This window comes from Choloepus didactylus, chromosome 3 (assembly GCF_015220235.1).
Source record: "Choloepus didactylus isolate mChoDid1 chromosome 3, mChoDid1.pri, whole genome shotgun sequence".
Lineage (NCBI taxonomy): Eukaryota > Metazoa > Chordata > Mammalia > Pilosa > Megalonychidae > Choloepus > Choloepus didactylus.
The window spans coordinates 44,924,647-44,940,177 of NC_051309.1; the positions used below are offsets into that span (position 1 = coordinate 44,924,647).

At 39.4% G+C, this 15,531-nt stretch overlaps 1 protein-coding gene across 19 annotated transcripts in view; it reads left to right on the forward strand.

The window, feature by feature from the left end:
* The window catches only part of LIMCH1 (LIM and calponin homology domains 1), a 354,085-nt gene that overhangs the window by 279,300 nt on the left and 59,254 nt on the right, over nt 1-15,531 (forward strand). For 12 of the 19 annotated variants that reach the window (XM_037829674.1, XM_037829678.1, XM_037829679.1 and 9 more), the window contains 2 exons: nt 1,637-1,939; nt 15,318-15,353. The exons of 3 other annotated variants lie outside the window; for them this stretch is intronic. In XM_037829674.1, the coding sequence (XP_037685602.1) occupies nt 1,637-1,939; nt 15,318-15,353 (339 nt within the window). Of the gene's footprint in view, nt 1-1,636; nt 1,940-6,987; nt 7,231-7,784; nt 8,115-9,395; nt 9,515-9,621; nt 9,734-10,201; nt 10,460-15,317; nt 15,354-15,531 lie in introns of all 19 variants that reach the window. 4 more of the 19 variants (XM_037829685.1, XM_037829686.1, XM_037829689.1 and 1 more) reach the window with 2 other exon arrangements.

Below are 15,531 nucleotides of genomic sequence, written 5' to 3' on the forward strand. Positions count from 1 at the left end.
TAGCCATTAACCACCTTCATTGCCATCATCAATGTGCTTTTTAAATGACACCCTTGAAGAGATTAATTCAATGGCCTGTCATTTCCCACAGACCGTATATTATGCCCACAGTCAACCAGCACCAGCTGGTCTTTGCCAAACTGTTGACTAGGGAGGCAGAGGAGCAGCATAGAGGAGGGTGAGTAGAGTTCTGGAGGTGGCCAGGTAGGAGACTGAGTCAGGTGTGCAACTCAAAGGGCAGGGCAGAATGCCATATTTTAAGAAATAAATTTATTGAGGTAACAAAGCACTCTCCCTTCTAAATTCTGTTTTAAAATTGTATTAGGAACAAATGGTCAGCAGTGAGAAGGGGTTTTATGGGCAAAGCTAATGATGATTCTGTTTTCCAAAGGTCAAGTGGTGTAAGGGTCTGTTGGGAGCAGCATGAGAATGGCAACAGACACTTGGGCCACCTGGTCAACCAGAGCATGCAGCACTTCATTGCTCATTTTGGTCTTAAGTCAGGCTCCTTCCTCCTGTCTTCATTTCTGAGATGAGTTGTCCTTTAAAGCTGAAGAATTTACTCTTAATGCTGTCTCAAAAAGCAGATACAAAGTAGGTGAAGTTTCTTTGGAAGTCAAGGAATTTTATTTACTTCTCATTCTTATGCACTGAAAAGATAAGCAATGGGGGGGGGCAGATATTAACATTTTACTATTATTTAGAAGCAAGGCTGGTCTTCTGAGTAGGTGGGGGGATTTGTTTGAATGCTAGATAGGCACAATCAATTGCATCCTCCCCATCCAGAACAAAAACCAGAACAAAAAATGCCAATGCTTACTGACTGATATTCTACCAATAAACGGCTTTCCTCTAGGAATTTAAAATTGGGGGCCTTCAAGATCCCCCTTTGAAAATAGAAATAGCCCATAGTAATCACTTTTGAGCCATTTGGCAAAATGTCTTACCACAATTTACTTGAAATCTAGAATATAACAAAGAAGAGAAACTGCGAGATGGAGAGTTGCAGGGGTGTAAGAGGGAGGGAAGGGCTGCTGATAGGAGGGTGCAGGGCAAGATAAGCTTTTATGCCTTGGGTCTATCGCACACATGGACATGAACTATTCCAGATGTTTCAGGTTAGCACAGTGCTGCAGGAAGAACTTCCTGACTGTTTGCAATCTGGTGCACATTCTGTGTGTGCTGTCACATGGCTGCATTCATTCGCTTTCCACCAGAGTAGTTTCTTGGTGGCTCAGCTTTTTGCCCTGTTGGTCAAAAACAAATTGAGTACCTACTTGGTGCTAAAGATAAAAGAACAGTAACAAAAAACTTCTTCCTTTTTCCAATTTCATGAAGAAAATTTGGCTTGTCCCTTTCAGAGCCATTTAGGGTCCTGCCTCTCAGACGCTGATAAGGCCTTGTAAAGTAAATGACTTTTTAGTATTGCTAGTACCTGTCTAAATTCAAAGCTTTAAAACCTACCCTAACTATGCGCCTACTAGGACTGAAACAATTAGCAGATGTCAATGCACTAACGATATTGAGAAGACCTTTCACTAACAGCACTGTTGTGTGTCTGGAGATGGGGATTTTTTATTTTTATTTTTTATTGGCCTCATAATATGTGGAGTTTCATTTCATTTTGCTCTACCAGTCAAAAGCAATTAAGTGATGAGAAGGAAGCTGTTTGTGATATTATCCTTCGCAAAGAAAACCCTTTCCTGACCCACCAGCCTAGCAAAGATTCAGAGTCGGAAGATGAAGTTGCAGGTCGACTGCCTGATCTTGAGAAAGATGACTTTGCTGCAAGGAGAGCAAGGATGAATCAGACCAAGCCAGTGGTGCCATTGAATCAGCTCCTCTATGGGCCTTATCGAAAAAAAGAGGCAGAGAAATCAGATGGCAACAAACAACTCTCAAAGGGAATCTCAGAAAAGAAGAGTCTAGAAAATAAAAGGTGTGCATCTTGTGTGTGTGTTTACAGGTGTGTGTGTGCACATGCATGCATGTGGAGAGAGAGAGAACATAATTAAGCCAAGGTGATTTCTATTACAACTGCCTATTCCTTTCTTACCCGATCCATTTTCTTATGATTTGTAAAGGTGGTTTATTCTGAAGTAGAATTGCAGATATCCAATTCCCTTTAAAGGCAGATAGCAGACAATAGAGTGGTCATGTCCAAAGTGGGGCTGAATTTGCCAAGTAAACACTGAATTCCAGTGTATAGATGTGGTATATCAGGATACATTGTCACATGTGGGAGCTAGCGTCATTGATTGTCAATAGTGGCATAAATAGGCTTGTACCATTGCCTGTCAGAGAACAGCCACCTCTCAACACTGCTCCATCCTGTTCATAAGGGACAGAAAACAGTTATCCCTCTTTTTATTAGCTCCTTTTAGATATTGGAAGGAAAGCATCTGAGAGTTTCTCTTTCTTTCCCCCCCACACACCAGCTAGATCACCTGGACATTTGATGATGTGTATTTCCCATCCAAAAAAAGAAACTTTTCAAGCATACAACATAATACATTTCTATTTGTTCTATCATGGAAATTGTTTTCAAGTGAGTTTCCTTTCTCCCGGCCTTTCTCACATCCTCTTAATATACATTGGGGTGAATTTGGGAAAGGAAAATTGTAGTGAGAAGGGATTAGGCTGGTGATTTTTTTTTCTAAAATAGGGTTACAATTTCATTTTGGGTGTCAGCTTGCTAAATTTCATTCTGCAGAATTTATCATTCTTGTGTTGTTCCTTATTTCGTTATACAAAATCAGAGTTACCATCTTCATTATTTGATTGTCATCTATTTGCCCATCACTTTAGAGATTTGTAAGACTATTGAACTATGAATATAAATATCTCATCTGTGTTTTACGCAATTAAAATGGTTCTTTGGGCAGAATCATTGAGCTCAGTGGAGTAATTAGTGTTTTTAAGAAAATGCTAGATACAAAATATATGAAAGCTCCCCAGATACAGAACAGGGATTAGAGCACAGAAGACCTGGCATCATTTTTTTTACAGGACACATTATAGCTTCAGGAGGCTCTTAGTCTTTACCATTCTTGTTGGCCTGCCTTTTAACAAGCCATTCTTGGAAGGCCTTGTGGGAGAGATCATTTGTTGCAAAAGAAACAAAGACTTTTGGATAACCGACTAGCATCAAGGGATGTTGATGGGGATCAGCAATTTGAGTTAGGAAAAAGAGTAGCTTTTGTATCTCCCTTTTTCCCTTTATCCTCCATGCAATTTTAATTCCTGATATTTCCAGCTGCATTTGTCATCTGCTATCACTCGACTCTGTTTGGGGACATAGTTCTGGGTCTGGGGCAGCCCGTGACCTCTCTAGAAAGCATCAAAGAACTCATGAAAAAAGAAGAGTCCCTGGTGGTTCTCTGCTATGCCCTTCAGTCATCCCCCTCCCCAAAGTGAAAGAAAATGGAAAAGTCTGTAGACTTTCTATTTGCATAGGCTGTGAAAATACACCAAATCACCCAAGTAACAAAAGAATACCTCTTGGTTTTTTGGCTTGGCTGATACATTTTGAAAAAATAAGTAGTCCCTATTTATGCATATTGTTGAGATTTTCTATTTCAAGAAGTATTCTTACCTAGAAATTGACTTGTTTTTTATTTTATTTATTTTATTTTTTAAGTTCAGTTTTATTGAAATATATTCACATACCATACAGTCATCCATGGTCTACAATCAACTGGTCACAGTATGATCATATAGTTATGTGTTCATCACCACAATCTATTTCTGAACATTTTTCTTACATCAGAAAGAATTAGAACAAGAATAAAAAATAAAAGTGAAAAAAGAACACCCAAACCATCCCCCCATCCCACCTATTTGTCATTTAGTTTTTATCCCCATTTTTCTACTCATCCATCCATACACTAGATAAAGCGGGTGTGATCCACAAGGTTTTCACAATCACACTGTCAACACTTGTAATCTACATTATTATATAATCGTCTTCAGGAGTCCAGACTGCTGGGTTGGAGTTTGGTAGTTTCAGGTATTTACTTCTAGCTATTCCAATACATTAAAACTCTAAGAGGTGTTATCTATATAGTGCATAAGAATGTCCACCAAAGTGACCTCTCGATTCCATTTGAAATCTCTCAGCCACTGAAACTATTTCGTCTCATTTTTCATCCCCCTTTTGGTCAAGAAGATACTCTTAGTCCCACGATGCCGGGTCCACATTCATCCCCGGGAGTCATATCCTGCATTGCCAGGGAGATTTACACCCTTAGGAGTCGGGTCCCACGTAGGGGGGAGGGCAATGAGTTCACCTGTCGAGGTGGCTCAGTTAGAGAGAGAGAGGGCCACATCTGAGCAACAAAGAGGTACTCGGGGAGACTCTTAGGCACAATTATATGCAAGTTTAGCCTCTCCTTTGCAGTGACGAGCTTCATAAGGGCAAGTCCCATGATCAAGGGCTCAGCACTTCAAACTGCCAGTCCCAATGTTTGGGACAACATCAACACCAGTCCAGGTGAGGAAGTCCAACACTTATGCACCTTCCCCCAGCTCCTCGGGGCTGGGGAGGGAGGCTGTAAATATATTCTTTATTATCTGCCCAAATTACTTTGGGATGTGTCACTATTTCACTCTAGCCTATACTAACCTACCGTATCTCACTTCCTATTCAAAGTTCCATGTAATTGTGTTTGAATAAACCGACTGTAGAATTGTACTGTTTAGAAAATATAGATCCTGTACCAAATAGACATCTCTTCCCTTGGTCTCATATGGAAGTTGAAGTTTTAAAACACAGTCAGTTTTGACCTTTACCCTTTGGCCCCGTTTGCCCAGGTCTTAACCAGACCTGCTTCATTCATATCACTAATTGAAGTCTGGGCTCTTTTTCAGCATTTTTTTTTTGACAGTGGCTGTATGTACTAATACTGACATTCATATCTGCCAAGCTCCAGCTCTGAGTTTCAGGTGTCTCAGAGATACGCATTGTTCCAGAGACCAATCAGGTTATACACTAAGGGATCAGCATCTCAAAGTTTAGAGATAGGCATTACAATTCAGGAATAGAGTTAACTGCTGTAGGAACTTACAATCTAGGGACTATTACAATAATTATGTCCACATTAGGCTATGTTCTAAGATTTAATTCTGAGTTTACACATTGTAGTTAGTCTATATTGGTGAGGCATTAAAGTGTTTGCCTTTATTTCTGGTGTACTTCACTCAAATACTGTGTACAGGATCCATTCACCTCATTGTGTGTCTCACAGCTTCACTCCTTCTCATAGTTGCTCAGTGTTCCACTGTATGAATACACCATTCCGTTCTTCAGTCAGTGTACCCTTAGGTCATCTCAACCCTTTGCAAATCATGATTACTGCCTCCATGACCAGTTTGCAAATGCTCATTCATGTCTCTGTTCTCAGATCTTCAAATGACATACCCTATAATGAGAATGCAGGACCTTATGGTCCCCATATATTTAACTTTTTGTGGAACCACCACACTTACCTTCAGAAAGGCTACACCATTCTACCTGCTCATCAACAGTAGATAGGTACATTCCTCTCACCATGTTTTCTCCAACACTTTTACTCCTATATATATATTTTCCTGCAATTTTATAGAGTTATATTCACATACCATACATTTATCCACAGTGTACAATCAGTTGTTCATGGTATCATCATAAAGTTGTACATTTATCACCACAATCAGCACTTGAACATATTGATTACTACAAGAAAAATTGTTTTTTTTTTAGCAATAATAAAAAAATGATAAAAAGAAAAATAACATGTCTTACAATACAATATAATAGTAAGGACAGCAAATAACACCACTACCAAGAATCCCATATTCCTCCCCTATATCCCCCTCTTATATACATTTAGCATTGGCATATTGCCTTTGTTACATTTAATGGAGGTATATTACAATGTTACTGTTGACCATAGACTCCAGTTTGCTTTATGTTTTTTCCTGAATACCATCCCTTTTTCAACTCTCTACATGACATTCATTTGCTTTCCCACATGCAAAACCATTTTTATATTTGTGTAATTAGTAACAGTCATTGGCCACTCCAGTTTTTGCCAAGTTATACATTTTGAAAAAATAAGTAGTCCCTATTTATGCATATTGTTGAGATTTTCTATTTCAAGAAGTATTCTTACCTAGAAATTGACTTTTAATGTGATAGACTGTTGATACATATGGATGCTGCAGCTTCTGTTTAAATTATGACTTTGGCAACATTCACTGGCTAATGTTCACTTTTTAGGAGAACAATTGAAAATATCATTTTTATTATCAATAATGGTGAACAGTTATTAACAGAAGAAACTAATGGGTATTAGCTCTGTGAATCCAGTTAAAGGAGATATCCCCTCTATTTGTTCTTCGCATTTACATTAGCCAAACCTGACTGACATTATCATGTACCAGAGATTGAGTTTGAACGTTGAAAGTTTCTGTTCAGAACTGATTTAAATACACTTTCTGGCAACTGTGTGTTTATGGTTGAGCTGTTTAACATGTGAACAATGTTCCAGTTATCTCCAAGAAAATCTTGGAATTTGGATCAGCACTCGTTACAAACATTTTACTGTGCAGTAAGACATTCCAAGAGGGCTAAAGGGATTCAATCAAAAAACTTGAATTTATTATAGTAACTTGAATTGTGTGGGACTTGGGCATCACTACTATCAAACCAAAATCTCATTACTGTTCTTGATAGTCTTTCAGTAAGCCCTGGCTTCTTATCCTAAACTAAACTAGAGACTGTCATCTGGTGGAAAAACTCCATCTCATTACAGTGTTAAAAGGGTAGCATAGATGAAAGTAATCACAGTTCCGATTGATTCCATATTTTTGAGAAAGGGAAAGATGCTCCCATCATTTCATTCTGTCCTCGGGTTCTGAATTTCCATGCTTGATATTCTGTCTGTCTGCTCCCCCTTCCTTGAACCCGATTTTCCTAATGATGTGGGGGCTGGATCCAATGGACAGAAACCAGGGCCAAACAGAAGAAATCAAGTCAGCAGTGACCTGTGTTACGCGGGGTCGCGGGTGTGAACCTGCAGAAGAAGGATCTAGGAAGAAGCCTGATCTTTACAAGGATGACCTGGCACAGCGGAGAATTCAGGGAAGACTTACTCCTCACCGTGAGGCTCCGAGCTTTGTCTCAGTCTCCAAGATAACAGAAGCCGACTTGGAGACCTGGGAGAGACTCAAAGTGTCAGAAAAGACAAGGTGTGTCATGTTTTCCTGTGGTCTTGCTTCCTGGCAGTGGTATTATTTACTTTTGAAAAAATGAATTGCTTATCCTTGTGTCAGTTTTATTCTGATGGCTTGAAAAAAATGCCTTTCAAAATACGAGAGCTTCTAGAGAAGACCATATTCTGCATGGGTTGAAATTATTAACAGTAGAAGGTACAGGCCACGTGGACGGAAAACATCCTCTTTAATCCAACTGACTTGCCATGAAGTGTTATTTACTTTTATAGGCTTATTTACCTTAAGGAATTTAAACTTGATTTTTAAATAGCTTTATTTCATCATGGCTGAGACTTTCTCATACCGTCACTTATTGTGTTAGTGATATTTTGAAAGCTATAGAAACAAAACACTATTTAATAGACAATGATGATTTCTTCATTTGACTGATTAATGGAAAAATAATTCCACTCTAACCAGAGAAATATTTTTCAAATACCTAACATTAAAAAAAACAAAACCAAAAAAACCTCTTAGCAATTGATACTTGGTCTTAGAAATCTTTGGAACTTATTTCTGATTCTGACTAGGGATGGAGATGTTCAGCACATCTGTGCCCCCGAGCCTTCACCAGAAATCAAAGCAGAAACTGCTCTCCATGATGACTTTGCCAGCCGTAAAGCAAGGGCCTATAAGAAAGCTTCCAGCCCTAGGCAGAAGTTTGTGCACTTTGGACCAGTGACAGAGATAGATCAGCAGAAATGGAAGCGGCTCAGCATTGGCAAGGCTGGCTTGAGGGAGGATGTAGACAAGATCATCAGTTGTGGCAGCAAGAGTCAAACTTACTCTGGGTCCCCTGCCTCAGTGGCCACTTCCAACTTAGAGGAAGAACAAATGCTTAAACCACAGAAAGACTGCAGGTATTTTTTCACCCTACATGTGCATGGGAATCCCTGCTTCTTTAAAGAGTTTGCTTGAAGCATGTGGAATAACCCTCTGGAGATGACAGAGTTTTAACAAGCTTTTTTGCTCTGTAGAAAGAGGTAATGTTAGTGGGTCACACTGAGGGGAAGCCTGTGTATGTGAATTTACATGGCTGGATTCCAGTTTGATTCTGTTGTCGCCAGAATCACTGCCTGGGAATGCCAATAATCTCAGCAAATGACCTTTTTTCCCTTGGCTGCATTAAGCATTCATTTATTTGAAAATAGTGAATGTATTATATGGAATGCTGTCATGATGTCGCTTCTAAAGATACATTGATAAAAATCAGTTTTATCTACAACTTCCCTATTTCCTGTCCCACAGAGGGACGAAAATAGTTTTGGACATCTAATTAGACACACAAAGAAAGTATAGATCTCTTCCCTTCTTTTCTATTTTTCCGAATTATACAATAAATCTTGAGTGGAAAAAAAGATTCCTCTTTTGGGGGTTCCTGTAAGTCAGAGGTTTCTACCATCCAAATTTGAGTGAACACCTAGATGTAACCTTGTAGGCTCATCACCAGTTCTCATCCTCATTTAAGGCCATCCAGCTAGGAATCCCCAAGGGCTTTTGGGGGGATTCAGTTGTGTGGGCTGGTCTTCCATTAAGCAGCTATAGGCTATTAATAAGACTCTGGATTATTCAGAGAACCTCCACTCTGCCTGCATGGTGGGAGCAAAGGAAGGCTCTCCTTGGCAGGAGAAACCACTCAAGACATTCTCCTCCATGCTTTGTCCTTGAAATCCAAAGGAAACAGTTGATGGTCCCTGATGTACAGAGGAGTTTTGCTGGTCTCCAACTGTGGATGACACCTTAGAGGAGAGCAGGGCTGTAGACATAAATAACCTTAGTACACAAGAAGACACACAGTTAGGATTTCGGTAGCTGGTGGGGAGCCTGGAGGAGGAGAGAGGTAAGAGGTTAATAAGAAATGCATCCTTGAGTCCTTGAATTCTAAGGAGCCCACCACTCAGTCGCAAGATGACAGAGTCATGCCAGGCTTTTGGCTTTCCCAGGCTCTTGGCAGAGTTCACATTCCATTATTTCAATTGGATTATGTCATCCTTACTGACCGGCATTTGGAATGAGAGCAACTGGACCATCCTCTTTTATACCCATCTCTTAATTTTTCAGTCACAAATACTTTCAATGCCTCCTTTCATGACCCTTCTCCCTCTTGTCTCTTGCCACCAATGCTACTTGGCTATCAGCAGAATAGTGAATTCAGCAGTAGATGACTATTGCAAAAGAGTCTCCTGGCTGGCTCCTGTGTTGCATGTGCAGGAGGAGAACGTCTGCAGGTTGGGGGAGTGCTCAAGGAGCCCAGATAAAGGTGAGGAGCATTGTTTCCTTCCTCCCCAGGAGGTGAAGGATAACAGGTGGGATCGGGGACTCTGGGGTGAGTTGTTTCCTACTGGTAAAGCTGTCCTCTGGCTTTAGTTACATCCAAACAGCTGCCACCAGATGGCAAAGAAGAGAGTGAAGGAGTTGCTCAAAGAAATTCTGAGATGCCCCCAAGGGCAGAAAGATCAGAAGAGAGGAGCCAGCCACTGTGAGCGCCTTGCCTGCATTCCATGTTGTGCTGCCTCTGCTGTGTGTGGCTGCTGTGTTCCCAGAAAACAGCTTAGAGACCCACTCTTCAATTGATGACTTTTGTGATGTGGTGTTATATCACTTAAAAGAATGTGCCCAACCTAGGACCCGAGTTCCGCTTTCTGTGCCACCTCTGGGTAGAGTATTTTAGCCTTCGCATGTGGTTGGGTGCTGGTCACGTCTCATTTTTGAAAGGCTTTTCTCTCAGGAATCATGAAAATCATAAAGGGAAGCCCATTCCTGTCTAAGTACCAGTTGCATGCTCCACGGTATTAAAAAGAGGGGGTTCCCACTCAGCTGCTGTGTGTGCTGCTGCCTCCATGGATATTGGCTTCTTCTGTCTTGAGTTAATGCCAGTGAGTGACGCTACTGAACATATCCTTAGCAATAAATGGCCTTTGACTGGCTGGACTGAATGTTGCCCTAGTCCGTGCCCTCGGGCTGAATGGGAGGCTTCCGGGGCAGAAGAGAACTCCGAGAAGATGACAGCACCTGCCTGGAATGGCAGTGGACTGAAAGGCCAAGCAAAGTTGTTCGACTCGCGAAAGGATGACATGATGGCCAGGAGAACTGGGGTGTCTCTTCGACACACCAGATCCAACCCAAATCGGTTCCTTCCAGTTCCATTTGCAAAACAACAGGATATGGAGGAAGCTGCCAAGGGTATACCAATGAAAGATAAGAGGTCAGAAGGTTGTTCTGTGCTTTTGTGACTTTGTTTCTCCGGTCTGAGCCTTGATCCATGCTTCAAACGTGTTTATTAATGCGTTGTAGGGCATCTGTGCCTCTTTCCTGCTGCTGCTTGCAGTAATAGAATGACTAAAATTGGTCTGGTTTGCCAAGAATAAATTTTCCTTTTTTTTTTTTCCGCATGTAAGCAGGTGTGGAAGGAGCAGCTCAGTGGCGAATTTACCCATTAAAGTACTCTTTCTGACTCTCATCTTGTGGGCAGGAAAACTCATTTCTTCCTAGCTCACCTAGGAACCTTTGGATAGAGGGGCTGAACTTAACTTCTAACTTAACTAATTTCACTCTGATTTCAGGAGGGTTTTCAGGTCCAAAGAAGAAGCATATCACTTACAAAATTTGTGATTCAGTTTAATTTAATTTCAACGTTAGCAAACAGTGCCTTCTAGAGGCAGGGCTTCTGCCCCATGCTCTGACTTGATTTAAAATGAAATGCAGAGGAAAGAAAAAAATGAAAATCAGGGAAACATTCCTCGTCTGGGCTTCATGTTTTGATTTAAGGTCCCACATGTTTTAAGTCCCCAATGCTATTTAATAGGAATGTGATATTTTTGTTGAAAGTGTGGTCTGCTTGATCAAAAAGTACGGAAAAATGAGTGAGGAGTGCTTTGCTTCATTATAAGCCCCACTATAATACTGGATGTGACCTTGACAGTGCTGGAATGGAGGATAAGTAGGGAGCACAGAGAACCCTAAGTTAATTCCACAAATTTAAAATTAGTATCCTCACCATCTTTATTTTGTCTTCTGAATAATAATCACACAGTAGCGTCTCATTATAACACTGGTATCAGGGAGTAGGGTTAATATTCTTGCTTTACAATGAATTTGTGATTTAATTTAACCGAATTTCATAGCTTTAGAGTGCTTTGCAACCTTTCCAAAGTGTACCTGCTTCCTCTAGTGCATCTTCTCCTGGAAATGCATAGGTCAGTTGAATTGATGTTAGCTCCATTTCACAACCAGGTCGTCAGGCCTAAAAGCAGTTAAGCCAGGGTCTCACATGTGGATCCTGGGTTGGTTAGCATTGGACCTGCTGCCCGGTCCATCGCCATCACTTGATATCTAGGTGCCCCGAAAGGGTGCTTGGCCGGATCAGTGGGTTGCTGTAAAGCAAGTTAGAATGAAAGGAAAGAAGAGAGAGAGTCGGCAGGCTGCCCACGGGATACATTCTAGGTGCTTTCCTGTTTGTTTACTCCTCGTACAACTTTTTTCTTCCTAATTCTTCCTATATATATTAATACATATTTTTCTGAACCATTTGAGAATAAGTTTTATATGATGCTCCATTATCCCTTAACACTTCTAATAAGGCCATTTGCCTAAGAAACTACCACACAACCATAAAATCAGGAAATGAATATTGATACAATATTACCACCTAATATGTGTATTGATATTTCCAATCCAAATGTAACATTCCTTTTTGTTTTCATTTGGCTACTTGATGCTTGCTTTGTTAGCCAGTGTAGAGAACATTTTTTTAAATAGTTGAGTTAAGCCCATTTACATGTTTTTGTTGTGATACATCTTTGGTCTCAGTTCTGTCATATTATTTTTGGTTATATTTATTATGCACTATGTTATCCTTACCATGTGATGTTCATTATGTGATAAGAGTTTCTCTTTTTTGAAAATTAATTTATTTTTAAGAATTATTTTTATATTTAATAATGTTTGCATCTTTATTCTAGTGGTTACCTTTTTTAATGCAGTTTTATTGAGATATATTCCCATACCATACAATCCATCCAAAGTGTACAATCAGTGGTTCGCAGTATCAACACATAGTTGTGAATTCATCACCACAATCAATTTTAGAACATTTTCGTTCCTCGCACAAACTTTGAGAGAAAGTATTTGCATCTGCATTTTGCAATAAGGGAAATGAGGCCCGAGTCCACCCAGCTGGTAATTACGGAACCAAGATTCCAACCCAGCTTCACCTGAGTGAAAAGCCACTTTCCTCCTGCAGCGAATTGCCTGTACAAGCTAGGAGATACCACTAAGTCACTTTTATCTGTCCCTCTTATTTGTGATTCAGAAAGAGACCTCTCTATATTCAAATAGCAATGAATAGTTTGAGCACAAGGAGGTACTGTCAGTGCTGTCAGATTAATAATGTGACATAATTGTGTGATTGAGCAAGCGTGCACCTTGGGAATTCATGTTTCCTTTCAACAAATATTTACTGAATAACTACTATGTCTAAAATACTCTCCTGGGTGCTGGGAGATAATCTTAAATGAGCAGTAAACTCATTTACCCTTCCCACATCGAAGGAAGCTAATATGGAAATATATAACCAGCTAATTATTAATTCTGAAGTGTTTATGAGTGCTGAAGTTTACATAAATGCATTCAATAGATGCATGGATTCCCTTTTTCTTTCTAAATACCCCTGCCCTCAAACTTAAAATTCATTAATTGACTTTTTTGCATGGGATGCTTATAACCACTGAAACCTCTCTGGCCAATCTTAAACCCCATAGCCTATTAACTACTTTGCATTAAAGAATTTCTCTATTAGTGATTTTTTTTAACTTGCCTTTACTTTTCAGTCTCCTATAGGATGACTGGGAAAGCCACTGAAACCCAAGACTTTATTATCTTCCCCTTACCAACAAGGATAGTTCTGCTTAAGTTGGTGCCCTTTTGAAATGAATAAATTAGTCTGAGAGAAACTTCCTTCACTCCATAAGTGTAAACAGGAAGGTGATCTTCAGAGACTGCATTATTTTTGCTTCTCCATCCCCAGAGTATCCAAAAAACATATTCATTATTACAAGAAATACTTTTTGAGGGTCTGCTCTGTTCACTGTATAGGGAACCTAAACAGAAAATTCCCCACCCTGATGAAGTTTACCCTTCAGTGGAAAGCTACATTTGTTGACAGCCAGAGATGCCTATGAAATGCAGTAGAAATAATTAGAAATAAGAAATAATTTAAATTCAAAAACACTCTACATAACAGCAAAAGAGATAAATCTCACAAATGCAATATTGCGCAAAAGAAGCCAAACTCAAAAGAGTACATATTGTATGGGTCCATTTATATAAAATGCAAAACATGCAAAATATATCTGTGGGTGTGTTGAGCTTGTGAAAATTCATTGAGCTGTATCTGAATGGTATGTGCACTTTTCTGCATGTATGCTGTACTTCAAAAAGATGTTAAGAAAAATGTTCAAGTAGAGACCAAAAACTCAAACCAAATATTAATAGATTATTTCTAGACTGACCATCTGTTAGGAATAACTTCCCTCTTTGTCTTCCATACATAATTTAGAAATCACTATATTTGAGTACATCTGTTCCAGCAAGTCTATTTATTAACTGGGTAACATCAAGCCAATCATCAGAATTAACAGCACTCACACAATCCCTTTAGATGTGCTGGAATCCACTCTTTATCTGCTTCAGTGTGATAGTATTTGGGAAAATTGAGTCTGTTAGGTTAAACTTTAGCACCTTCTGAAATCATCCCCCAGAGAAGGAGAAAAGGAGTCTCACTGCCAGAAGATAAACATCCACAAACCCTTCCCTTAGCTTGTTTTTAGCCATTTCAACAGATTTTAAGTTTTTACATTGCTATCATTGTCTTCAGTGCAAATGAAAATAACTACTGATGAATGTAAACTGTTCTAGAAAGATAAAAGCCCAAGCACGAAGGGTGTCTATGTGTGTGCACCCATGTGTTCTGGGCTGTTTTCTCTATGGTGACAGGCAGATGTTTTCAGAAATCACTTTTCCCTATAAACTGTTATGAAACTGAGCATGGAACCACATACTTTTTGCTGACACCCCTCAAAATTTACTGTTTTGGAAACTGAAAGCAAGACATTTTTTCTTTGCTCAAATAATTCTTTGTCCACCATCAAAGTGCAGAAACGAGCAGCTTGTCAGTGTATAGGTAAGAGTCTTTCCTTAAAATTGGTTTCCTGAGAAGGCAGTCATTTGTGGGAGCTGTTTTTTTGTTTTTTATTTTTTTTAATGTGCTTGAAATGTGCCCTTGTCATGTTCTAATTTTTTTCTAGCTTGATATTTTTCTTTGTTTTAGCAAACACATTGTAACTTAAGTTGATTATATTGCAGTGGTACTATTTTACAGATAGATCTAAATATCAGAAGAATATAAATTGTCGGAAAAAAAACTTTGGTTTTTCGAGTTATAGGAGATCATCCAAGCCTGGTTTCTATTAAGGCTGCCAGTTTTCTAGGAATTGTGGTTTTTGTCAAATGCAAGAGGAAGGCACTGATTGGGGTTCTGGTTGGAGTTCTGGTTTGCTTTCAGAAAACTGCAGAAATGCTCTTTGATGTCATTTGTGCAAATGCATTAACACATCAGGGAAAGGGTCAGTAAGTGTGTGCTTGTATGTTGGGTATCCATTACAGCCCATTACTGCCGAACATAAAGGCATGAACAATTTAACTGTTTGTGAATGAGCATAACATAGGTTTTTTTTAAAGCTCCCTTCTCTAAACATTGTGGGTTGTACCTAAGCCTTTTTGTGTTTATATTGAACAGATTCTTTCTTTGTGGGAAGCATGGGGATTATTTTCATTTCTCCTCTGGGTTTTAATACAAATTTTGCATTCTTTAAAAAATGTCAAGGCCTTTCCTTCATTTTAAGCAGGTAATGAATATCACAAATTGCATAATGACACTACTCTTCCTGTAGGATCAGCAAAAAGGTTTGGCAGTCATATATTTCACCGGCAGTTTTTATTTCCAGCTTGTTTCAGCTTTAACGTTCTGTCTTGCCAGCCCTCTAATTTTGTATTTGGTCTTATAGATACGGTCCGCGAACTCCTGTGTCTGATGACGCAGAGTAAGTTGTCTTGTATTTGTAGGATTATGTTAATTACTAGCCTAAAGTGCATGCTTCCAGTACTTACCACTAATTGAAATGCAATTGATGTAACAGTGAACTGAATAACTAACTGACTGCAGCCTCAGAAGAACTCTTGATGTTGGAATGCAGAACATATGTTATGTGCAGGAGAGAT